The 27,079-nt window shown below is 41.3% G+C and overlaps 2 protein-coding genes across 16 annotated transcripts in view; one reads left to right on the top strand and one right to left on the bottom strand.

The window, feature by feature from the left end:
• The window catches only part of LOC112250715 (dedicator of cytokinesis protein 7), an 84,588-nt gene that overhangs the window by 43,526 nt on the left and 13,983 nt on the right, over positions 1-27,079 (bottom strand). For all 15 annotated transcript variants that reach the window (XR_006083344.1, XM_024421178.2, XM_024421170.2 and 12 more), the window contains exons 4-13: positions 24,422-24,490; positions 24,125-24,254; positions 23,785-23,997; positions 18,059-18,144; positions 17,889-17,955; positions 17,290-17,439; positions 16,984-17,064; positions 16,655-16,817; positions 16,035-16,271; positions 11,758-11,920 (exon numbers count right to left, since the gene is read on the bottom strand). Coding sequence is in view for 14 of the 15 variants with exons in the window: in XM_024421178.2 (XP_024276946.1) it covers positions 11,758-11,920; positions 16,035-16,271; positions 16,655-16,817; positions 16,984-17,064; positions 17,290-17,439; positions 17,889-17,955; positions 18,059-18,144; positions 23,785-23,997; positions 24,125-24,254; positions 24,422-24,490 (1,359 nt within the window). In the remaining variant the exon portion in view is untranslated. The remainder of the gene's footprint in view (positions 1-11,757; positions 11,921-16,034; positions 16,272-16,654; positions 16,818-16,983; positions 17,065-17,289; positions 17,440-17,888; positions 17,956-18,058; positions 18,145-23,784; positions 23,998-24,124; positions 24,255-24,421; positions 24,491-27,079) is intronic.
• LOC112250781 (angiopoietin-related protein 3) lies at positions 1,053-6,822 on the top strand. Its single transcript, XM_024421208.2, has 6 exons — positions 1,053-1,736; positions 2,035-2,145; positions 2,308-2,530; positions 3,231-3,326; positions 4,537-4,809; positions 4,980-6,822. The coding sequence occupies exons 1-6, from the start codon at positions 1,212-1,214 to the stop codon at positions 5,330-5,332; spliced, it is 1,581 nt and encodes a 526-aa protein (XP_024276976.2). The 5' UTR covers positions 1,053-1,211; the 3' UTR covers positions 5,333-6,822.

Genomic DNA, 27,079 nt, shown 5'->3' with positions numbered 1-27,079 from the left:
GCACTAGAGTTACCCGCGTCTGTAACGGCATGGTGAGTTTCGTCATGCATTTACAGGTAACATAAATGCTAAAGCAACTTCTGACAAAGGAGACGCCAACTACCTCCCCACAATGTGCCTCTGTTGAAGGGAAGTTGCTGTCCATCACTATTTCCTCATTATGTATTGGTGTTTCATTTGAAACTTTTGGGGACCCCAAAATAAAGTATAACCATCGCTTTTCATAGTGCCCCCCCCCAAATCTCTGCCCCCACCCCACACACCTCCACACCCAATAAAACATAGAGCAGGACTAATATGATTTAGAGTCACTGAACCATCATTGAAACATGTTGTCGAGACAGTTTGACCAACATCTCAAAGTAGTCAGATTATTGGTAGGATTAAAATAATCTTGGCTAAGTAGGAGAAACAAAAGATGCTCACAAAGTGAGCACGGTCAGATTGCAGAACTAAAATAGTCAAATATGGCAACAAAATGAGTTCACAGTCGTCTACATTTAGCATATTATTCTCCCCCAATGCAAACTACAGCAAACACCATAGCATTGATGACATCCACCTGCCTCTCTCAGTACATACAGCACACCTCATCTAGACCCAGCGAGAGGGACCTGAGAGAGTGATGCTGGGCTGATTCAGCAGGACGTTAAATCAAACCCATAGACAACAATTGTGTGACATATTATGAATCATGGTGAGGTGTGGCTGCTATAAGGTGAGATTGATAGGGACAAATGAGCCATCATCTGATGGCCTTCCACTGTTGGCTTTCTGCTGATCAGCTAAAGCAGTGTACTGCAGATGGAGGCTGGGTAGGGTGTGGTGGGGGATTTGGGAGGTTAAGGGGGGCTGTTGTGCTAAAGGGGTGTATTTGCGATTCGCTCACTGCAGTGATTTGTTTGTTTATGAAGGGAGGGGGTTGAGGGGGCCGCCAAGGGGATTTCAGGGGGCCCAGTAGCTCAAGCATAACAGGGCTTAATGATCAACTAACCTACCCTTCCCTCGCTGGACTGGGGTATATAACACAGGCCTGCCTGCCTGCTGCTCTCACATCTTTCTAGCAGAGTGACAGAGAGAGAGGTAGAGGGAGAGAGAGAAAGAGTAAGAGGTGTACAGACAGCCGGAGTGAAAGTAGGGCAGCGGAGGAAGAACAGAGAGAGAGAGAGACTACTTCTTGCTATTCCACGATTGCTGAGAGAGATTTGACCATGAAGCTCTTCTGCCTCTTGTTTCTGCTGGGTGTATCTACAGTTCAGGCAGCTCATCAGGATACCTCCAGGGTCTACCCCACTGTACCCTCTCAACTCCAGCCCCAGACGCAGCCTCCAGCCGAGGCCAAGTCCCGCTTTGCAATGCTGGACGATGTCCGTCTTCTTGCCAACGGCTTGCTCCAGCTGGGTCAGAGCCTCAGGGACTTTGTCCACAAGACCAAGGCCCAGATCAACGACATCTTTCAAAAACTCAACATCTTTGACCGATCTTTCTACCAGCTCTCTGTGGTCACCTCTGAGATAAAGGAGGAAGAGGAGGAGCTGAAGAAGACCACCACATTCCTCAAGGCCAACAACGAGGAGATCCGGAACCTGTCACTGGAGATCAACTCCAAGATCAACAGTATCCTGCAAGAGAGGAGCCAGCTGCAGAGTAAAGTAGGAGGGCTGGAGGAGAAACTGAAGGGACTGTCGGAGAGCATGATGCCCGCAGAGCAGCTCTACGAGATCAAGTCACTCAAGGTACACTGCTGACCTTCACTCATATTAAATCAGTACTGAGATTTATGACTTATTTTGTTTCAATGTGAAATGTCTTTGTTCTAGAATAAGATTCAGTGTTTCTGGCACACATATTGAACATATACAATTTCTACTGAATATTGCATCAAATTTTATTTTGCTGAATTAATTGAGAAGTTTAAGTTAATGAAAACATACCTTTTTAATGAGTAGTAATGATTTCAATTTCAAGTTATGCCATTGGGAAATGTATTTTAACGTGAGCATTAACGAGACAGTGTTAACTGGTCTGTTTCAGGATGTGATTGCGGCTCAGGAGAGGACCATCACGGACCTGCTGAAAGCTGTGAGGGAGCAGCACGATCAGCTCAACCACCAAAAAACTAAGATCAGGACTCTGGAGGAAAAGGTACACATCTCTGTTGCTTTAAAGAGATAATCGAATTGTATACAGTAGACCAAAGGTAATGGCCATTTCTTTCATCCCTGTTCAATCAGTGTATAAAAAATGCCACTAAAAACATTTAAATAGACAACACCATACCGTTTTTAACTTTGCCTGCTATTCCAGATCAGCATTGACAATTTCCAGGACACAACTGACAAAGTTGCAGATTCCAACTCAGAGACGCCAGACATGTTTGGATACCTGACAGGCAACTCCACTGGTCCGGACACAGACCTATCCATGGACTGCAGTGATCTGTTCAACAGAGGAGAGAGAAACAGCGGGGTCTACTCTATCAAGCCAAACCAGTCTGAGCCTTTCAATGTGTTCTGTGAACTGACCTCAGGTAAGACACAATCCCGTGTCAAATTCTCAACCAACTATGTGACAGTAATGTGTCAAGCCATTTCTTTGCATTACATACAAGCGTTAGCAGTTGATGTTACTCTTCAAAAACACAAACCCCAAAGCAAATCAGGGGGAGGAAAATAGGTTTATTCACCAAAGAGAACAAATCACGCAGGGAGGTAGATAGTAGGTGTTCATGCTCCCCCATCCTCAGTGATTCTCTCCACAGAACAAAGCAATTTATAACCCCCCCTCCCACACTAGCCTGTGGCTGACCAATTATAATTCTTTGCAGTACAACCAAATAACAAGTATCCTGCTCCAGACTCAATGTAGAGATGATTCAGACCAATGAAAACCGCAAAAGTAGCTATGAGTTCAGGACTGACAATTCTAACAGATTCTAAACAGATGTTGAACTGAAAAACATCTATTTCCATTGATTGTTAATTCTAGGCCTCTCGTCCTCTGCGTTGTGTATACATCTTTGACATATTCTTACAGAAGTCTAAATGGTCTAGACAAAACAGACAAGCAGAAACGAGTCTATAGGAAACCGGGTCATACAGGCTATCAGAAGGAAATAAGCGCTTCCTACGAGTTTCCATAATCAGTCTTAGAGAAAGGAACTGGATTTTGTTGTTGCTGTGTTTCTCTGTCCATGTATTGACTACATGTCCCATCTCCCACATCGACAGGAGGAGGATCAACAGTCATCCAGAGCAGGGAGGACGGGTCTGTGGATTTTGACCAAGCATGGGAGAAGTACGAGAACGGATTTGGGGATCTGGAAAGTTAGTTTGGCTTATTTCTTTCTATCAGTACATTTTGTCAGTGGTGTGGACAGTAGAGCCCGACCGATAAGTTTTTGTTGGGGTTCGATACAGATTCCGATTTATGGGGGGAGAAAACATACAGATACTGATATATCTGCCGATATACTGTTTTACTGCGGGGAAATGAAAGTGTCATTTTCCCCACTGAATTCTCATAAATCGCCATCCAAATGAGCAATTGTCCAATCTCTAGGCTTCAAATGTTGATTAAATACATTGTGATAACAATGACATGAGAATGGCCGCAAGTGTTCAGATAAGCATTCGATTTTTTTCATCCTATTCATCCTATTTATTTTGTGTCGGTTGGACTAGCGATAAAAAGGCCAATATCGGCCGATAATACCGTTGAACCAATATATCAGTTGGGATCTAGTAGACAGTCAATACATCTCTATCCATAACGAACAAAGAAAAAATAATTCAACCTTTATGGCTCAATTCAACTCAGCGGCAAGCACCCATACCTGATTATGCCTTTATATCCTGATTCCAGTCTACAAAGGCCTGTAGGCATTCATAAAGCAGGAAACAGCCAATACAGCCACACTCCACCACTCTTAAGTACTTCCTGAAGGAACAGCGGATAGGAAACAGTTATTGTAAATTAGCTTATCAGGCACCCTTTGACAGATTGACTTCCTCCATTGTCTGACTAGACGAAGCAATAGCTGCACTTAACTTCAGCCAGGCTTGGAACCCAGGTCATAGGCATATAATCCTACTGCATTCCAACAGGTCCTTTAAGATGTGAATTGTTCAGTGTCAGTTTCCGTCGCTGTTACGAGCGTAATTATGTCATCACACCCATGACTACAGTATGCAGCCAGGGGCTAGGGAAAATAGTATTGAGTGTCAGAACTTGGCCCACACTATTTAACACGAGTTATGGGCCATGGCATACAGAACAAAACAAAGTAGCTAGGCTTACAGTATAGAATCTGAACTAGCTTTATGACCATTTGATGGCTTTGTATGTGTATGTGATCTGTTAAAGTAGAGTTCTGACATTTGTGTGTGATCTGTGTTACTATAGAAGGGTTCTAACAGAATGTGTGCGTTCTCTGTGTTATCATAGGACAGCTCTGAGAGAATGTGTGTTTTATCTGTGTGTTGTAGCTCTATGGCCATTCAATGACATTTGTGTGTGCTATCGGTCTAATTGTAGGAGAGTTCTGGCTGGGCCTGAGGAAGATCCACAGCCTTGCTGGTCAGGGTGAATCTATCCTGCGTATTGAGCTGGAGGACTGGAAGGAGGAGAGGAGGTCTGTAGAGTACCAGTTCACCATGGAGGGACCCGAGGCCCACTACACCCTCCACCTCACCCATCTGTCTGGTGATCTGCCCGACGCCATGGGCAACCACAGTGGCATGAGGTTCTCAACCAAGGACAGAGACAACGACAACCACCAGGACTCCAACTGTGCCAAAAACTACACAGGTATGCATTGATCACACACCTGATGCAACTACAGGTACTGACTACACACTTGGTACAGGTTCACAGCACTGTCTGGTACCATACACCTGTTAAAGACATTTCCAAGCAGGCAGCACAGAGATTGACTATGGGTTCTAGACTTGTTATATAATTTAACCCATTTCTGGCAGGTGGCTGGTGGTTCAATGCCTGTGGTGACACCAACCTGAACGGCAGGTACATGTGGCTGAGGTCAAAGGGTCGTTCCATGAGGAGGAAAGGAATCCAGTGGAAACCTATGGGGACCTCCTACTCCCTCAAGACCACCAAGATCTCCATACGGCCCGCCTCACCCGCCCCCCCTCACCTCAAGTCCCCCTTAACCTCGTCCCCACCTACATTACACCTCGTTGGTACGGCAACAACAAATACACCCCCTCTCGCCGTAACCTTCCACTTACCCACCCTCGCATTACACATTGTTGGCATGGTAGCAACAGATAGAGCAGCTGTTGACAGTAGAAAAAAAGTCTGCCGCCAATAACAGCCAGCCAACAATTTTGTATGACAGAGAAAATAAGCTGATTCGTCAGAATGATGCAATAGCAGTCAGCCGGTCAATGACCTCACAAATTGTTCCAGATACACATAGAGTTGGGTAATCAGTTTTATAAGAGCCACGTTTTGGTTTGGATGGAATGTCAGATGATTCAACACTGTCTGTCCTGGTCTGCAACACATCCCAGCACTGAGAAGTTAGGCTACATTCAATGGGTGAATTTACAAAAAAAAATCAATTAAGTAATTATGTAACCGACAGAACACTCTGCTTTAGATAAGTTACTACTCATTATGTTAAATGAATGAACTGCATGTGACAAAGACATCATCCTCAGGCATGTCCTTATCCACTGATTTATCACTCTATATTGTATTTCTGCACATTCGGTGGCTGTTGCTGAATGTACCAAATATTCACACATAAGTAGACAAAATATCAAAATTATGCATAGATCTTCAAATGTATATGAGCTTAGTGTTTTCACCATCTTTTTAAAAACGTTATACTGTATTTAAAACTATTTTGATAATGTTCTATTAAATGTGCTGCCAGGGTAGTTAACGTCAGGTCATTTAGATTGGTCATATTGACTCTCGTCTCCTGCCAACTCTTATCTTTCTGCTGCATTTAAAACGGCTGCTACTTACTGTACATATGTTATGATTCTTACTAATTATTGCAGAGCGATTCAATTAAATATAGTTCTTTCCCCCATTATTAAACTAATTGACCGACGTTGGTTCAATTACTTGAATTCAATTTCATTTTGTTTTTGTCAGCTCAACACGCCGTTCCTCTAGAGAAATAAAAACAATAAAGAGAGAAATCAGATCAAGAACGAACTGAAATGCTAAAGAAAGTTTTTCAATAGAACAATATTTAACATAGTTCAGCGCATAAGTGGTAATTAACTACATTGCCCATAATCCATCGCGCCTGTACTGCCTTCCATATGTTACTCCCGGCCATATGAGAGAGTTATGTACACAAAACCGACAAAAGGGATAGAGACAGTTTGAGAGGTAGCTCTACCTGATTGACAGTACTAGTATTTGGTAATTAGCAGTCTTGAAAATATTTTTTTCATCCAGCATAGGCAGCTAGCTACTAGCTTAGCTAAATAGCATAACTCATTGGAGAGAACTTTAGATGGTTGTCTGACTGGCTGCTACTGCCTGAGCAGAGCTTAGATGAGATGACTAACAAATTAAATAGAATAAAAAGTAATAAGACAATGGAATGTTTCCAATATTTTGGCATTTGGATGTTCTAAATATTTGGCTTTGGAATATTTATTAAAAAGCTCTAAAATCATTTTAAGGCAAACATTTAATGTTTTTTTTAACCAAAATTGAGGAAAAAAATAAATTAAAAATAAACACTAATCGCTCAGCACTATTACTTATCAGAGAGGCTCTGGTAAACTACTGTATATTTATAATAACAAATAAAACCATCATACCCTAAACAAATATACTGCTGTCCTTTGTATTCTTTGCCAAGGAAAAACCAACAAACTGGGCTAATGATCGAATGCCATCTAAGCAGGTTTAGGCAATGCTTTACCAACCACAGGTCATCACACCCCTGGCCTATAAAGTCAACAGTTGAGTCTGATCAGCCTGCAATGCTGACAACACTCCTGAAACATTATTTGCATTAACTATCTTATGCTAGTGAGAGGCCAACATACAGCACACTCAACCAACAGTGAGTAAATTGCATTTGCTACTGTACCCAGATGTACTGTACCGCTTGTCCATTCAACATGTAAATGTACATAGGTAAATAAACTTCAGAGCTCACAGCGTTTTCTAACCTTTCTATGACAGTATAAATGGTAAGCAATTTTGGTGAGTTGGTCAACCATGGTCAGCCAGTGCTGTGATAAGATGGTGTGAGACAATTGAAGATGATCTGCACTGTGCGTTTGTTAGCTAGCTAGCCAGACAAGTTTAGTGGAATGATTGCAGTAGTTCTTCAAATTAACTGCCAATACGACAACATTCCAGACAAACAACGCAGTCAATCCACACCCATACAGTGTCTGAAATTAGTTTATGATAGACAAGTTGTGAATGCAAGTACTGATATTGTAATATCACTCATAGCTTTTCAAGAAAACAAAAATGTAGACATGGTCCATTGACATATTTTCCCCATCTCAGGAAGTAACTATAGTAGGTGCCTATTAAGTTCTAGGTAAAGTAACAGGGTTGACAATTTAATCTTACATCAGTCATAAATCCATGTGCAACAGGGAGTGGCAGTTGAATGCAAGCGTCACAAAAAGTAATTGCTAAAACATTTCTAACCCGTCTATCTTTGGGTAAGAGGGATGACGTGTTATGCTCGACCGGCTCAGAATTTCAACCACAAAACCCCAGAAAATTGCCCAAGGGTAGAACCTAAATTAATTACTAATCATAATCTTCAGAAATTACTGTCAAAGCAACAAAATAACTAGATAATAACATCATTTACAATGATGGTAAAACCAACATTTTTTGGATTAAGTGCGTTTGAAAGCTTCCTAGAAGATAATTTTTTGCACTTTGGCAAACCTTTTTCATATTAAAAATTAAACTTATTGAATTCTCCATGTGGTCTACATTAAAGGTCACTTCATTTAATAAAATAAAACGTCTCTATTGGTGCACAACTTCTACTAAAATATCAATGGGAAGGAAAAGGGACTTTTTGTGGAACGAATCACATGACAATATTTTAGGTTGGCAATAACTATTACATGTAGTGATCCCCGAAATGACATTTTTGGCCGATATCGATATTTTCTTGGTAAAAAAAAAAAACCTGATACCGATAACCGATATTTACAATTTTAGCAGCCTTTTAAGCATTCTAGTACAGTTAAATAGTTAACACACACATGGACACAGCGGTCTGAGACACTGCATCTCAGTTCAAGAGGCGTCACTACAGTCCTTGGTTCGAATCCAGGCTGTATCACATCTGGCCGTGATTGGGATTGGGAGTCCCATAGGGTGTCATTCTCAACCAGGATTTCTATGGAACGCCATTTGGGTCTTTGCGTGTCAAAAAACATATCTGACGTGTCAAATAAGCTTGTTGACCAATCAGGACCCTAACATGACTGCACGTCACATAATAATTTATCGCGTTGATACATTTTTTACGTAGTTATTACACATTGATTAAACTATCACTCGTATTTCATGTCACAACGATTCATCGATACGTATGCTATGATGCTGGTAACGTTGCCTCGCGCATCTACAGTGCAGGTCATAAAAAAAGCTAGCTAGCTCATGGATGCAAACAATGTTCTTCCCCAAAAACATAGCAAAACAACATAATCTGTTTCAGTAGCTGTAGTTAGCTAGCTAACGATATAGCTAGGTGTCATCTAAAATAACCCTAATTTATAAGACAGCTCTTATTTGATTAATGGTGGTCGAACCCATCTATGTGAAGCTAGCCACAATAAGGATTAGTCACAATAGTGGAATTTGCAGTTAGCCTTCAAAATATAAGTATGGCATAATTCTACTATTTGTATTCATTTGCATCACTGTCAATGACATACTTTTATTTTGAAGGCAAACCACAAATTCCACTATTGTGCCTAATCATTATTGTGTCTAGCTTCACAACACATAACCCGGTCCGGTCAAGCGTCACTAGCCAGATGAAGCTAGCTGGCTGCTTATAACTTTTGCTTTGAACAACAGGGTAAGTAGCTGGCTAGCTATTTATTTTCATGAACTGAAGTTCAATTTCAATATACGAACAACAAGTGGCAACCTAGCTAATACTTACTTACAAGGATTCCTAAATCATTGCTAAGAATAATGAAAATGACTAAATTTTTTACTGGTCAATGTTTTCAGGCTGGTTGTATTGGTGCTAGCTAGGTACCAAGCTAAAGCTAGCTACCCCAGAAGTTGCGGTCGAACAAATTATGCTTTATTACCAACACGATATTGTAAACACATCGTTCATGGCCGGTGTTTGCTCATTTGTTTACTTTTTGTACAACTTCGACAGTGCTACTGTATCTTTTTTGACATGCAAAGACCCAAACGGCACTCCATAGTATGTATGTCGTGAAGCTAATAGCAGTGATGCTATTACTGTGTAACTCCGGTAGGGAAACGTCAGAAAAATAGCACACTTGGTAGTGTTAACCGGTGCTCAACCAGTCGGCGAAAGCCAACATCACCCACGATAGAGAACGGTTGATTGTCAAGGGTAATGAATTCCATTATCTTGGCTTCAATTGATTTCACCTTTGAGTCGTCGCGCTGAAATTTTGTTACTCTTTCAAATGACTGCTTGACTTGACTGCTCGATCCAGACAGCAGACATTGTGGGCTAGTTTAGGAATGCTGTGTTGCACGTATAGCGCACAATTTTATGTGTCGTCATTACGTCATTTACCTTCATTAAATAGGTATGTAGGTTAGCATCGACATCGATTTTGCACATCGGGCGTTAAACTAGACATCGGCCGATACCGATGTTGGCATTTTTAGCTAATATCGGCCATTTCCGATATGTTCACCGATATATTGTGCATCCCTATTTATTCCAATTAGAATGGTTTGGATTTCTCCCTGACCAAAATGGCTGCCATTACCAAAACATTCTGGAACTTTGAGGGTTTATGATATATCCCCCCTAGTAATGTAATAGGATGTTTGCACCACATCAATTTCCTTAACCAGGAAGTATGCAGAGCAACTAAAGCAGAGAGCAACTAAAGCAGAATTACTAAAGCTGGCAGGGGCTCAATCTAGGAAGGCCCTGACTGCTATCAGCAGACAAACAAGGCCTCAGGGCAGCTGAAGTGGCCATGTCAACACAACCTGTGATAAGGGTCCTCTCGCTCTCTTTCCTTCTTTCTCTCTCTCCCTCCCTCCATGCCACCACAGTGTCTGATAAGAGCCCTCTCTCTCCCTCCCTTCATCTCCCTCTTTCTCTCTCACCTTGTCAACACAGCGTCTGATAAAAGTCCTCTCTCCCCCTCACTCTCTGACCTTGACTAAAATAGCAGCAGGGCTCAGGAGGCCACTCAACACAAAGCCGTGTGCAGTTAGTCAGTCGACCAGGCAGTCACACGGGACATGGGGTGATGTTACAGATTGTTACATGTTGAACCTGATGCGCCATCACTATGAGGAAAGCTTAATATCAACAGGAAGGCCTGTAGGTTGTGTGTTGTGCTGCTCTGTTACAGTAGTGTTACCCCCATTGCTCAGATGAAAGCGAGACAGGGATAGTGGAAGGGAGAAAGACCGTTTGGTTCGTCTGTGTCCTCCAGGCTCCAGTGTATTTGATCAGAACAGTTAGAAGGAAATACACAGTCTCAAAAACAGGAAGGACTTCATGTGTGTCACATTCCCTTTGAGGACTAGGAATGATATCAACGTGTCAGGAATGCCTGTTGGTGGTATTAGATTGTAAGTTTAAGGATGGTATTGGATTACAAATTCAAGCCCTCTAGCACAAACTTCCGCCGTACCTTACTTTTATTTTACTAGGCAAGTCAGTTAAAGAAAAAGTTCATTATTTTCAACGACGGCCTAGGAACAGTGGGTTAAACTGTCTTGTTCGGGGGCAGAATGACAGATTTTTACCTTGTCAGATCAGGGATTCAATCTTGCAACCTTTCGGTTACAAGTCCTACTCTCTAATCACTGGGCTACCTGCCGCACCAAACTTCATTGTTAAACTACAGACTTACCAGGCCCGATCACAGGGATGGCTAACTCTAGAAGTCCCGTTGAACTGTTGAGGAATGCTTTTCATTAATTGCTTGTAAGTACTGTATGTTTTTATTGCATTTGTAAAATGCTGTATTTGTATGCATGGCTCTCTTGAAAAAGAGGCCTTTATCTCAATGGGACTTCCCTGCTAAAATAAAGGTTAAATAAATATCCATGCATGTCATCTTGTTATGTTGCCTGCTAGTTGGTAGAGTGAATCATTACCCGTAGCTGGTGTTGGGTAAGGCTAAGTAAAGTACAGTGCATTCGAAGAGTATTCAGACCCCTTCACTTTTTCTACATATGTTACGTTACAGACTTATTCTAAAATTGATGAAATTGTTGTTTTTTACTCATATACACACACACGCACTACACCATAATGTCAAAGCAAAAACAGGTAAAGATTTTTTTTCAACATTTCAAAAAATTAAAAACTGAAATCACATTTACATAAGTATTCATAATGTAAATAAAGTTTGTTTTTCATTTTAAATACCTGTTTTCGCTTTGTCAGTACGGGGTATTGTGTGGCGATAAACGAGCAAAAACATTTTGTTAATCCATTTTAGAATAAGGCTGTAACGTAACAAAATGTGGAAAATAGTAGAAAATAAATACTTTCCGAATTAACTGTAAGTGGTATTGTTTCATTACCTGTAGGTGGTGTTTGGTACGTAGACGTCCCTGGGTGGGAACTCCAGTATCTCCCTGGTGGGGCGGACCCTGCTGTCTGGGTAGGGCTTGACCTGCTGGAGGTCAGGGGTCAAGCAGTAGTGGGGGTTCTCTGGGGCCGGCGAGATGTCAATCTTCAGCTGGGCTAGAGGGAACAAGACAGGGTAAATAACATAATCAACATCACACACAGAGCTCTACACCTCTACACCTTGAATATCTAAGCCTAATGGACATATGGCAGTGGTACTGTCTCACTGGAAGTTATACGTAAGTCGGAGGTTTTCAAAGTGTTGGGCGCCAGAGAGTTTTAGTGGAGGCGTGAAAGGAAAATCAAACTGTATTCTCTTCTCTAATAACAAATAAATATTAGGTATTTTTCTATCTACCATCGCAGGGAAAACACACCTTTTAAAGCAGATTTGATGTATACATTTAAAAAGAGGGGTGTCCCAGCTTTCCAGTGATACCACATTTACCTCTCAACTCCTAGAATTGTGCACATGGCATCATAAAAAAAAAACACATATACAAGCAGAGTTTGTAGCATGGTTTAGGCACAACTGCGCAACCAAACTATTAAAGGGGCAGCGGCATTTTTGAAAAATGCCAGACATACTTTGTAACAGAAACCAAAATAGATTATTTTCAGATAAAATAATAATTACCTGGATATCCTGAAAGTACTTTCATTGATGTATTTTTTAATAGGTCAGTTGCATGTTCATTAAGTTGTGCAGAGCATGATTTAACTCCTACAGGCCCACTGTGAGGCCGGCGTGTTCTGGGCGTCTAACCCCTTTAAAACACACACTTCTGTGTTGTGCCATTGGATTTTGTCTATTTGTTCTGCATCCATTGATACCAACCATTAGTCTGTGATTAATGGGGGCTGAGCTAGAGCAGTGTTTGTGAGACAAGGGCAAATCCCAAAGGGGGCCCGGGGCGGGATCTTTTTACAAAAACGTATTTAGAGTCCGAATGGTTTGAGCTACAGACTATTAAATGTAGTCTAATGAAGAGCCGAGACATTCAAACATGTAACATGTTTTTGCTCTATGCTGCTACACAAGAGTTGTCAGAAAGGAGGAGAATAGTGTCTATAATACTGTAAGAAGCTCACATAGTTGCCGTCAAAACTCCAAACAGTTTTCACCGACTAGTTGGATATTAATTTCCACTGAGCAAACAAAATCTGTAAGTATACATTTCTGTACACAAATTCATTTTTATCAGGTTTTTACATTGGAAAAATGTATAATTTGACATTTGTCAATAAAACTCATGTCAAATTGTTTTGTTACACTTGTAGACCTGGCTGTCCTGAAAATAAAATGGTAAAACACTTCATTGTGAGGCCAAATAAAAAGACTGGAAACTCAGATAAATAAAAAGCTACTTTTTTCTGGGGTCTCAGGATTAATGCCTTCAATCAGGACAGTGTCCATGAGGAAAAGGTTGTTCTCCAACAGTTTTATTGAAACTATTATATTTATTTGAGAAATTAATAGAATATATTTTTCTTGAGTTTCTCTTATAATGCAATAAAACAGGAACAAAAAAATACTCCTAGATACATTACAAAACAAAAAAATGATTACAATCAACCGAAACACTTGCAGCACTCAGTGAATTCATTCCTTATCAGAGTTCTAAAACTGCCCTATATTGACACAAGCGATTCAAGAAGTAATGAGGATTGTAAATGATTCCAAATGTGGGTGGGGCGTTAAAACTAAAGGCTGATTTAACTAGAGTTAACCAATCCTGTAAGCGGGTTTGGTGCCTCTTATATACTTTAACAGAGAAGTGAGACATGTTAGAAGCTCGCGCAGCAGAGCTTTGTAAACCAAAAGGGAGCAATGAAGTGATCTACAGAAATTTAGAGAGGTCCAGCCGACCTTTTGATAAAGGATGCAGTGAAGAGTATTAAACCTGTCACCTGTGATAAAGCGAATCACGCTATGGTACACTGCATCCAAGGGTTTTAGAGGAGTGGCTGCTACATTCTGATAAATGGTGCCACCATAACCAAGAGCTGGCAGGAAAGTTGACTGTACAATCTGCTTCCTGCTGTTTAGGGAGAGGCATGATCTATTTCTATGAAAAAGAAGCCTACTTGAAATCTCAAATTCTTAACTAGCTCATCTGTATGTTTTTTTTTTTTAATCGTCACATTTTTATCAATCCAAAAGTCAATATATTTATGGGCAGGAACCTGCAACCATCCAATGCATAAATGTGTAAACCATTAACATATTTAATTTTTTCCACATTAAGTATCAATATTAAAACGATGATTGCACAAAATCAGATTGCAGCTCTAACATAGCCTGGTCAGCAACAGGAGCAATAGTACACATAAGAGTGTCATCTGCATACAGCTGAATGTTATGGGTTCTTGCATATAGACCAAAACTATTTATATACAGTGCATTCGGAAAGTATTCAGACCCATTGACTTTTTTCCCACATTTTGTTACATTACAGCTTTATTCTAATAATGGATTAAATAGTTATTGTCCCTCATCATACTACACACAATACCCCAAAATGACAAAGCAAAAAACGTTTGAAATTTTAGCAAATTGGACATTTTACATTTACATAAGTATTCAGACCCTTTACTTAGTACTTTGTTGAAGCACCTTCGGCAGCCATTACAGCCTCGAGTCTTCTTGGGTATGACGCTACAAGCCTGGCACACCTGTACATGGGGAGTTTCTCCCATTCTTCTCTGCAGATCCTCTCAAGCTCTATCAGGTTGGATGGGGAGCGTCGCTGCACAGCTATTTTCAGGTCTCTCCAGAGATGTTCAAATTGGGTACAAGTCCGGGCTCTGGCTGGGCCACTCAAGAGACATTCAGAGACTTGTCCCTAAGCCACTGCTGCATTGTCTTGGCTGTGTGTTTAGGGTCGTTGTGAACCTTCATCAAGCATCTCTATACTTTGCGCTATTCAATCTTGGTTTCCTCAAACCAGAGAATCTTGTTTCTAATGGTCTGAGAGTCCTTTAGGTGTCTTTTGGCAAACTCCAAGCTGGCTGTCATGTGCCTTTTACTGGAGGAGTGGCTTTCATCTGGCCACTCCACTACAGGCCTGATTAAGGTTCTCCCATCTCCCCACTTGAACTCTGTCAGAGTGACCATCGGGTTCTCGGTCACCACCCTGACCAAGGCCCTTCTCTCCTGATTGCTCAGTTTGGCTGGGCAGCCAGCTCTAGGAAAAGTCTTGGTGGTTCCAAACTTCTTCCATTTAAGAATGATGGAGGTCACTATGTTCTTGGGGACCTTCAATGCTGCAGACATTTTTTGGTACCCTTCCCCAGATCTGTGCCTCAACACAATCCTGTCTCGGAGCTCTAAGTATAATTCCTTCGACCTTATGGCTTGGTTTTTGCTCTGATATGGACTGTCAACAGGGGGACCTTTTATAGACAGGTGTGTGCCAAATCATTCCAAACAAATCATGTCCAAATGTCCAAATCATGTCCTTTCCATCATGTTTTCACTTTGTCATTATGGGGTATTGTGTATGGATTGATAAAAATAAAAGGGCCACACAAAATCTTAACTCATCATGATGGGCCACAGTGTACCCCACATCCATACAAAGCCGGCACTAGACAGTAGTTTTTTATCTAGGTCAGAAGCATCCCCTTTGTGAAGGGGAGGACATGCGCCGCCTTCCAGATCTTAGGGATAGCACCAGAAGCAATTGTTAAATAAAAAAATGGGGGGCCCTTAGAATTATTATTTTACGTGACTCAGCAAACTTCAGTTACTGGCCCAAAACTCTAACCACTAGGCTACCCTGCCACCCCTTGTTGGGGGTCGGGGCCACACAAAATCTTAACTCATCATGATGGGCCACAGTGTACCCACATCCATACAAAGCCGGCACTAGACTTTTGGGGGCCCTACGTGACTCTTTGTTGGATTCCCACCACTATAAATAATTTATATTGTTTTGGGGGGTGCATGCTACACTACTGCTTATAACTAACTGTAAGTATAACAATAAGAAATCTAAGATGTGTCAAATTAAATTCAGCTCTAGCTATGCATTTGGTTTGCTAACTTGCTAGCTAAGTGGCTAGATGTCAAGATCAAGCTTCTTGGTTACAGCAGAGACATTCAATCCCATTCAATTTACTTCAGTAAAGGTCCTTTTCTAGTTAGTGGATTTATATGGTGATTTAATTCCAAAGATTGTGTTTATTGACGCAGTGAGTAGTGCTGATGGTGTTGTTACTGTACCTGTGATAGGTCTCAGTCTCCTCAGTACAGAAGACGGCCTCCTCATGTCAGCTAAAAACTTATACAGGTCCTCATCACTCAACCTGTCCCCCTCCTGTTTAAAGAAGTTGGTGACGGTGAGGGTAGCAGGTCTGAAGCTGCTCAGACTACATGACTCGTCTCCACTGGTGGTCCTCTCCAGGGAGCGCCGGCCCGCAATGCTTGAGTTCCTCCTCTCCGACCATGACCCTTTCCTCTCTGGGTGGGGGGGGACAACAGAAAGCCACAGCCAGGGTCGTCAGAGTTACAGAATCCTCATTACATCACAAGGTCAGAGGTAGTCATATAGAGCAGCCTCTACACTCTATATTCAATTAAATGTTTAATTTCATATGATAATAAAGTTAACAATTGATGAAAAGCGGCGTAGATGTGTTCCCTGAGTCCCCTCCCCCAGTATGAAACCTCTCCATCAGCAACCTTACCCCCGGTATGACTAATGTCCACCCGATGACTCATATAGACAAAAGGTACAGCCCTGTTCTGTTCTCAGCTGACACTGACATCCAGGAAGAACTGGCCATCCTCTATGGTAATCAATTCAACTCTGTACAACTTTATTGATCCCCAAGCGTTCTGACCTGGAAGTCCCATCTCCAGCTCAGTGTCTCTCTCCAGGCTGCCAGCGCTGTTCACAATGTTCATCAGGTGGATGGCTGTCCAGGCGAAGGGCATCCGGTACCGACCCAGACGTGTGCAGAACTGCTCCGACTGGCTCCGCAACTTGTCCAACTTCTCTTTGTTCTATATATGGAAGGAGAGAAAATCATTGCATCTCCTCCATCTGTTTGATGATCTATACCACAGAGCCTACCCAATAAACATTGTAATCTACCTAACCTATGAAAAGATTACCATTCACTTTGAGTCTATTGCGCATTTGAATGTTTTTTTTAAAGAATGCTCTTACCTTGGCTGTGTCGGACTCTTTGAAGACCATGTAGGGCTCTGCACACTCTCCTATATCTCCCTGCTGCAACACCTTCTCCAGCTGGGGACAGCCAACACACAGGAAGGAAGTTATCAGTCACTACTCATATACAGATCGGCAGATCCAATGTACAGGAAGTGATTAAGTTAACATTGCAAAAATTCCCTGGTTTTTCAGAAATCCATGTTGGATGATTTACTAACATCTTATTCCCTTCTGATTTTTTATTTATTTAATTTTACATTTAGGGAATTTTGCAACTCTAGAAATGTGCGTGATGCTGACCTGTATGACGAGGAACACATCCTGCGAGGGGTATGTGATGGAGAAGATGGCTGAGCGGGCCAGGGTAGAGATGGCTGCTGTCTGGATGTGAGAGCGCAGCATCCCTTTAGTCTGTTCTGAGTTCAGGTCGAATAAGAAGTTCTCTGATATCTGATGAGGGAGAGAGACGTGAAATTTTGAATGGAATAAACAGTGTAAAAAGACAAGAGACTAGTCTGATATTGATATCGGTTAGTGCAATGTATTTCTCAATCCATTACGAATACTTAATCTGACAACATTGAAGTTTTAAAAACTCTGAAATATTTGTTCACTGTAAATTGACTGAGCATGGAAGAGGGGCTTCGAGGGACTTCATTTTAAATTGGTTACCGTTTCCCTCTTAACGTTTGATGCGTATGAGCAACAATTGAGTGTTACTCATACAGATACATGGTATGACTTAAAGAGCATTGACACAATGATAACAGGCCTCATATGTAAACTTTTATAGCCCAGTCATCTAGTTCATGTTGGACTCCAACCACTTTTAATGATTTCTCAGAGACTGACCCAACAACTCCGGGCCGAGTGGCATTGAGGAAAACATAACAGCTTACCTTTTTCTTTTCCTTGACATCGTATAAGGCCAAACTGGCGAATATGGGCTCGATTTCGATCTCAAACCTTGAAGGGGAAAAAAGGATTGGGTCAGTAGAAAGCAGAAGGCAGTTAAAAAGAGTGCAGCTAAAATGCTTTTTAAAGGTTGTCGGTGTGTTCCCCCACTTACTTCAAGGACAAGCACTTGACGAGTAGCCTCTGACCAAAGTGCTCCTTAGGAACATCAGGCACACAGTGGCGCTCTATGGGTTCCTCCTGAGGACGCAGAGAAAGTATAATAATAATAAGAAAAACATTAACATAGGTTTTTGTATGGTACATTATATATTGGAATAGGCGGTGTATAAACACTATCTGAGGAAAAGTATTTTCACTCGTGTGAAACCAGTAGCGTCGACTTCGTGAATTTTCGCCACTTTAAAAAGCCATGTGATGTGACAGCATTAGCATTGATAGGGTTGCCAGGTCTAGCTAAAATTTCTAGGCAAATGACTAGTCAAAATCTACACAGAAGGCCTGAAAACTACCCCATTTTTTTTCTCAGCAGCAAGAGAGTAGATTAACGTTTTTGAGCGAATTAACCTCTCTGGGATCGTTCGGGTCGCTAGCATCCCACCTCGCCAACAGCCAGTGAAATTGCAGGGCGCCAAATTCAAAACAACAGAACTCTCATAATTAAAATTCCTCAACCATACAAGTATTTTGCACCATTTTAAAGATACACTTCTCGTTAATCCAACCACAGTGTCCGATTTCAAAAAGGCTTTTCAGCGAAAGCAGAACATATCATTATGTTAGGTCAGCAACTAGTCACAGAAAGCATTCAGCCATTTTCCAACCAAAGAGGTGTCACAAAAAGCAGAAATATAGATCAAATGAATCACTAACCTTTGACGATCTTCATCGGATGACACTCCCAGGACTCAATGTTACACAATACATGTATGTTTGGTTTGATCAAGTTCATATTTATATCCAAAAACCTCAGTTTACATTGGCGCCATGTTCAGAAATGCCTCCAAAACATCCGGAGAAATTGCAGAGAGCCACATCAAATAACAGAAATACTCATCATAAACTTTGATGAAAGACACGTTTTTACATAGAATTAAAGATAAACTTGTTCTTAATGCAACCGCTGTGTCAGATTTCAAAAAAGCTTTACGGCAAAAGCACAATATTCAATCATCTGAGAACAGCGTTCAGCCACAAAAGCAAGCAATACAGTTACCCGCCAAGTTGTGGAGTCAACAAAAGTCATAAATAGCGTTATAAATCTTCACTTACCTTTGCTGATCTTCGTCGGATTGCACTCCCAGGACTCCCACAAGAAATGTTTGTTTTGTTCGATTATGTCCTTATTTATGTCCAAATACCTCGGTTTTGTTCACAAGTATAGTTCACTATTCCAAAGGCACAATGCCGAGCGCAAAATCCAGACGAAAAGTCAAAAGAGTTCCATTACAGTTTGTAGAAACATGTCAAACGATGTTTACAATCAATCCTTAGGGTCTTTTTATAATAAATCTTCAATAATATTCCAACCGGACAATAGCGTATTCATTACAGAGGAAAAAATAAGGCACGCCGTGACCGCGCAGTAAACAACTGGTTGGCCTCGGCCATCCACTTGTTGAAACAGCTCTTATTCGACCACCTTCCACAATAGAAGCCTCAAACAACTTTCAAAAGACTTTTAACATCTGCTGGAAGCCTTGGGAAGTGCAATCTGGCCCCATAGACACAGCATATTGGATAGGCAATCACTTAAATGAAACTACAAACCTCAGATTTCCCACTTCCTGGTTGGATTTGTCTCAGGTTTTAGCCTGCCATGTGAGTTCTGTTATACTCACAGACATAATTCAAACCGTTTTAGAAACTTCAGAGTGTTTTCTATCCAATACTACTAATAATATGCATATATTAGCATCTGTGACAAAGTAGCAGGCAGTTTACTCTGGGCACCTTATTCATCCAAGCTACTCAATACTGCCCCCGTCACCAAGAAAGTTAAGAAGGAATATCGACTTCACTTCTAATGACCTAAGAAAAATGTGGTTTTCCATCAAAATAATTATTGTGAACTAATAAAATAATTTTAATATGTAGCAAGAGAAATAATAATTTGCTGTTAAATTATTTTCGGGCAATTGTGCTGTTATTATGTGCCAGATGTTAAGACTACAAACCGTTATTAATGGCCAATTAGATTGACTTGTCATTCAATAGAATTAGGCTACGCCTACTGACTATAATCTGAGTTTATGGTTGTAATTCAACTTTGCCACGGTTTGGTTAGCAAGATGCAGGCTATAGCCCCTGATACAGTGGCTTGCTAAAGTATTCACCCCTTTGGCATTTTTCCTATTTTGTTGTCTTTACAAACTGTAATTAAAATGGATTGTGGGGGGGGGTTGTATCATTTGATTTACATAACATGTCTACCACTTTGAAGATGCAAAAAAAAATATGTTTTATTGTGAAACAAAAAAACAGAAAACTTGAGCGTGCATAACTATTCACCCACCCAAAGTCATTACTTTCTAGAGCCACATTTTGCAGCAATTACAGCTGCAAGTCTCTTGGGGTGTCTCTATAAGCTTGGCACGTCAAGCCACTGGGATTTCGCCCATTCTTCAAGGCAAAACTGCTCCAGCTCCTTCAAGTTGGATGGATTCCGCAGGTGTACAGCAATCTTTAAGTCCTACGACAGATTCTCAATTGGATTGAGGTCTGGGTATTGACTAGACCATTCAAAGACATTTAAATGTTTCTCATTAAACCACTCGAGTGTTGCTTCAGAAATATGCTTAGGGTCATTGTCCTGCTGGAAGGTGAAACTCCATCCCAGTCTCAAATATTTCCCTGTATTTCACACCATCCATCATTCCTTAAATGCTATGTCTGGGTTTGCACCAGACATAGCATTTTCCTTGATAGCCAAAAAAGCTCAATTTTAGTCTCATCTGACCAAAGTATCTTCTTCCATTATGTTTGGGGAGTCTCCAACATGCCTTTCTCCCACATGCCTATTTTTCTTTAAGCAATGGCTTTTTTCTGACTACTCTTCCATAAAGCTCAGCTCTGTGGAGTGTACGGCTTAAAGTGGTCCTATGGACAGATACTCAAATCTCCGCTGTGGAGCTTTGCAGCGCCTTCAGGGTTATCTTTGGTCTCTGTTGCCTCTCTGATTAATTCCCTCCTTGCCTGGTCTGTGAGTTTTGGTGAGCGACCCTCTCTTGGCAGGTTTGTTGTGATGCCATATTCTTTCAGATTTTTTAATAATAGATTTAAATGGTGCTCCGTGGAATGTTCAAAGTTTCAGATATTTTTTTTCAACCCAACCCTGATCTGTACTTCTCCACAACTTTGTCCCTGACCTGTTTGGAGAGCTCCTTAGTCTTCATGGTGCTGCTTGCTTGGTGGTGTTGCAGACTCTGGGGCCTTTGAGAACAGGTGTGTATATATACTGAGATCATGTGACACTTAAAGTCCACCTGTGTGCAATCCAACCATGTGACTTCTGAAGGTAATTGGTTACACCAAATCTTATTTAGTGGCTTCACATGCACGGATCCACTTTTCCATTTAAAAACAATACATTTAAACAAGTTATTTTTTTCATTTCACTTCACCAATTTGGACTATTTTGTGAATGTCCATTACATGAAATCCAAATGAAAATCAATTAAAAATGACAGGTTCTAATGCAACAAAATAGGAAAAAGGCCAATATGAATTAATACTTCTACAAGTAACTGTAGGCATACACCTCATTTCAGATATCCTAGAGTAGCCTAGGCAAGATGTAAAATGAATGATTTAGCAGCTGGCTTAGTTCTAATTGACTAGACTAATTTAGTCAACATGAATAGCGAGGCGATTTCGAGGTAAGAAGTGCTTCCCTTGCCCAACAGCCTGCTGGAATAGGCTACTGAGGATGGGGTCGTAATTTCAATCACTGAAGCAAATTTGAATAATATGGATATGAACTGAATAGGCCTATGCTTGTCAATGACAGCCAGTGTATTTATTTATTTTTTAATCTGTAGCCTAATCTGACGGTCACCGTCAATCTAATGCATTCTATTAAACAGCTGATCGGCAATTGCGATACCATTTGTGATCATGGTCACAGTTCTAACTTCTAATTTCATTTACTAAACCTGGCCATTAAATAATTGCATAATACCACAAGGCTACAACACACTGAAGTTGTAAAAAAGCCTATTTATTAAATCCAGTGGTGTAAAGTACAAAAGTAAAAGTACTGAAGTAGTTGTTGGGGGGGGGTATCTGTACTTTACTAATTATATTTTTACTTTACTATTTTCTTTAGGAACGTAATGTACTTTTTACTCCATACATTTTCCCTGACACCCAAAAGTACACGATATATTTTGAATGCTTAGCAGGACAGGAAAATGGTCCAATTCATGCAATTATCAATAGAACATCCCTGGTCATCCCTACTGCCTCTGACCTGGTGGACTCAATAAACATACATGCTTAATTTGTAAATTATGTGTTGGAGATAAACCCTGGCTGTGCATAAATAAATAAAATGGTGCCATCAGATTTGCTTAATATAAGGGATTTGAAATTGTATATACTTTTACTTTTGATACTTAAGTATATTTAAAACCAAATAATTTTACTCACGTAGTATTTTAATGGGTGACTTTCACTTTCTATTAAGGTGTTAACTTTTACTCAAGTATGACAATTGGGTAGCCTACTTTTTCCAACACTGAATAAATCAATTTGACAACTCCAGGAAGGCTTCACAAGTGACACAAATTGATTTGCAATGACTCCAGTGATATTTATTGTATAAAACAGCAGATTACAGTAGCCTACATCGGCATAGAAATGAATAGTCTAATTATGGCCAACAGACAGATGGCTAATCTTCTGTCCATAACAGAAGAACGCAAGGTAGTTCTATAACTTCCATTTCAAATTCCCACTCGAATTAAGCAATAAGGCATGAGGGGGTGTGGTATATGGCCAATATACCATGGCTAAGGGCTGTTCTTACACACGACGCATCGCGGAGTGCCTGGACACAGCACTTAGCCGTAGTATATTGGCCATATACCACAAACCCCCGAGGTGCCTTATTGCTATTATAAACTGGTTACCAACATAATTAAAAGTAAAAATAGATGTTTTGTCATACCCTTGGTATACGGTCTGATATACCATGGCTGTCAGCCAATCAGCATTCAGGGCTCGAACCACCCAGTTTATCATGCAGTTTAAACCACCTTCAAGCAAATTTATCTAATGCGCTCTACAGCGCCTAAAGTCTAATGGCCGTTCATTCTTGATGCGCATCCGTTCTAACGCGTTAGTATGTTTTATGGGAAAAGGGTTGGAAATAGGTGTCTCCATAATGACAATCTGAATAGCCTGCCCACAACTGGCAAAAAGTTATCACGACGTGGACACCTGCTGCTCGGTCTCCTCTCACTCACGTGACTCGGCTGTCTGCTTGAAGCGCTCAGTGTCAACACACAGACACCGCTCTGGCCCTTTACTTACACACCTCACTCACTCAGGAACACGCTGCCTCACTGCCTGATAGTCAGCAGCAGGTCACAGTGAAATATATATTTTTAAGAAATTGCCAAGGAGGCCGCAGTGTAATTTAGAAGTGGCCCAAAAACCCGCAACCAATACATTTTCACCTGCCACATCATTTTTAAATTAGCCCAATTTTCGGGAAATCCGCAGAACATGGCAACCCTGATCATGGCTGACGATACACATTAATGTGAAGAGACAGACATGCACAAGACCCTGGCAAAGCAAACGCTGGCCTGAGACGTCAAAATGCACTTCCGTCTCTGTAGAAATGCAGCAGTGCGTGTGCGCCTTTGTCCTAACCTCTTCGAGGGCGGGGTGCAGGGCGAAGAGCTCACGATGGCGGTTGGACTTGCGGTGCTCCTCATTGTGGCGGTCGATCTCCTCGTTGGGGGCTCGGTCCAGCAAATGGGGCAGGAGGGCGTCGGGGACAGAGTTCTTCAGGTCAAAGATACTGCAGGCCCAGCTGCCACGCGGAGTCTCATCTATGGATATGGACCTACGCTTCAGGTCATCCTGGGGTAGGACAAACACACAGGTTAGAGAGGGCCTATATACACACACTATAAAAATATTGAAAGTGTAAGATGACCGTCCCGTTGCTATGGGTTACCTAGTCGACTGCCCCATTGCTATGGGTTACCTGGTCGTCCTGATAAGCGCTAACGTCTGGCATCTCATCAGCCTCAAACACCTGTTTGGGCAGGCCTTTCTGCCTCTCCTTCTGCTTGTCCAGGGTGTTAGGGTTAAACCCAGTACCAAGCTTATGGTATCTGTTGAAATAAGTAGACCAGAATGCGAGTGTTGAGGTGTAATAAATAACTAGATGCCAAGTGTAATTGTAAAAATGTGTAAAATAAGGGTTAAAATGTGGGTGTTAAGATGTTTTATAGGTTTTCTAAAAAGGACACACTCCCTAAATAATAGAGGGGAGCTTTACCTTCTGTTGACAACGTTCCAGTCCTCAGTGTAGGACCTGACACAGTCTCTGACGTGGGCGTCATTGTGCCTGGAAGGCAAAGCGACACCGCACGTTAGTCAAAGTCTCATCCTCAACACCAGATGTGTTCAGTGAGGTTTAACGTTCATATGTTGCAGATGGAAACGTAATTCATAGAGCTATTACTGATTACCTATTTCTGGGGGCTTTATAGTTCAAAAAGGGGCTTAGGTGGTGGGCGTGGCAGGTGGTGCGGTCAGCCCGTGTAGAGAACATTTTAGAGGCCCTGTCATGACAAAAAGTGTCCCCCTGTCAAAAAGTAATGGTGCTTACAAATGCCCTTAACTAGGTGTATTCACCAGACAGACAGAAGAAAGTGATAAAGGATGAACGTGAGAGAGGTAGGAAGAGAGTGGTAGACTCGAGTATTTCAACAATTCTTCTCTTCCAACTTGTTAGGCAATCATATGTACCTAAAGGGGAAGGATGGCCAGCCACACAGGAGGGGAATTATTTACTAAGGAGCAGAAGAAGGCCGTGCTGACCGAGATGTATGCTGGCAATTTCGGAGTGAAATGCATGATTGCCAGAATCAACCTACTGTACTCTTCTTCTGACGGGCAATTGTCCAGGTGGAGGAGAGCTGGGCAAGTGAAATAACCTTTTGTTTATCAATCACATTCTATTATATCTAAAATGATTAGGATTTAAATGAATGTCACTTTTTGCTTGAAGGTCAGTACCCTGTCTAGCCTGCCAGAAGTTTGAGAGGGTGAAGACTGTGGCGCCGGAGTTGAAGCCCATCATAGTTGTTTCATCATGGCGCATGATCGGTAAGTATCTCAACTCAAATTTTGCCCTGATAAGTTGTTTTGTAATGGTTACTTTATTTGACCACAGCAGAGTTCAATATTATAGAATGTGTGTGTCAGTCTCCTTACAAATATTAAAATCTGCATACTGTATGACACAGATATGGGTAAGAATAACGTAACCTTCTCCCTAACACTTTAAGTGTTAGGGTGGCCCTCATCGGACCCTTCACGAAATCCAGGAATGGCAACAGCTGGTGTCTGAAAGCGACCGATCACTTTAAAAAGTGGGTGGAGGCAATACCCATTAAGGTCAGTAAAGGACGAGTACGTTCTTAACTCTACATTTTCTTCTGTAACCCATTAAAAAAGGTTGCTTGCAACCAAAAATAGATTTTAGTTTTGTATCATACACCTTCCAAGGACGAGACTGGCGAGGCCAACTCCCAAGGCGATGATGGACATCTTCACCATATTTCAATATCTTACATTGTCAATAGATATCACTTTCCTACCCCCTGCTCCAGGTTTTCTGAATGGACCAACCAGACCCTCAAGACTGCCATGGGCAGGTCCCTTGATTGGCACCAGGAAGGGTGGGAGAACAACCTGAAGGTAATTCTCTTTGCACACAACTGCATCCAGGTCTCCACCGAGTGCGGACGGGTGCCGCAGCTGTTGACTGAGGTAAACAATGCAATTGTGTATACAATTATTGCATATACTGTAGTCTTTCAAATTTGTGATTTGTTTGTTGTTTGTCTATTTTTGTATAACGTACTTTCAGATCACTGAAACACCACCTGATGTGGTGGAAGTTGCCAAACCAGATCAGAACACCTTCAAAGACCACCTTCAGGCACGGACTGAGAAGGATGTGAAGGTTTTTGACCAGGTAAAAATTAATTGGTTGACATTTAAAAAAGCAAAAAATGGTAATCTTCAATTTACCTCTCCAAATGACTTTAGGACCATCAACCCTCCCCCCAACCAGAGGGGGACCACATTGAGGTAGGCTACACCTTCCAAAAGTTATGAAAAGTACATTTATAACACTGCACTAATCCATCAACTTTTCTTGCAGTAAAGTGTAACTTGTGTGTTTGCTTGTTTACGTCTCTGTCTCCTACCCGGTTCCCTTTAACTCTGCTCCAGTTCTCCAGGACCAGGACCTAGGGGTTCTGCCCAACCCCCTGACGGATCCCTCTGATGTACTCTGACATTTACAGCTACTGTTATTGTCATTACCTGCTAAGAAAGTTGTCTTGCCCTGTCATAATGGGCACATAATATGTGAGATACACAGATTAACTAAAAACACTAGCACTGCAAACACTCAGTACAATTCCCCCTTTCGAGACTGGATGCCTGTTGAGAACAAGTGACAGGCAGAACCTCCCACCCACACAGCAACCCCCTTAAAATTCCACAAACCAGAATTCAGTATTTTAGTATGATTGCCATGTGACTGTCCCCACCGAAACAATCTGTGAAAATAATGCCAACTGTACCAAAAACGATCAAAGTTTATGTATTCAAATCTTAAATATTGCCAGGTTGGTTTCACAAGGTGTTCATAGTAAGACTCAAGGTATCCTTTGAGTGAGAGAGTGAGAGAGAGGAGAGATAGAGATATATGGAGATAGATATCTATCTATATCTATCTATCTATGTCCAACAACAAGGTTATACTAATGAGCTATGCAAAATAGAAAGAAAATGAATCAGAGTAGAGGACTACAGAAATTATATTATTTCAGTGTAGATAAGGGAAGGGCAGGTTAAAATATTAACATGACAGCCAGACAAGTTAGGAGAGGTACGGAAGCTAAACAAAACTTGTTTA

This window comes from Oncorhynchus tshawytscha, linkage group LG01 (genome assembly GCF_018296145.1).
Source record: "Oncorhynchus tshawytscha isolate Ot180627B linkage group LG01, Otsh_v2.0, whole genome shotgun sequence".
Taxonomy (NCBI): domain Eukaryota; kingdom Metazoa; phylum Chordata; class Actinopteri; order Salmoniformes; family Salmonidae; genus Oncorhynchus; species Oncorhynchus tshawytscha.
The sequence above is the reverse complement of the archived record's forward strand: the minus strand, read 5'-3'. Positions and strand labels throughout refer to the sequence as shown.

Bases quoted from the DNA above. Each gene is read 5' to 3' on its own strand.
- LOC112250781 (XM_024421208.2), top strand. From the start codon at position 1,212: ATGAAGCTCTTCTGCCTCTTGTTTCTGCTGGGTGTATCTACAGTTCAG. The intron at 1,737-2,034 runs GTACACTGCTGA...GGTCTGTTTCAG, and splicing joins ACGAGATCAAGTCACTCAAG to GATGTGATTGCGGCTCAGGA. The intron at 2,146-2,307 runs GTACACATCTCT...CTGCTATTCCAG, and splicing joins TCAGGACTCTGGAGGAAAAG to ATCAGCATTGACAATTTCCA.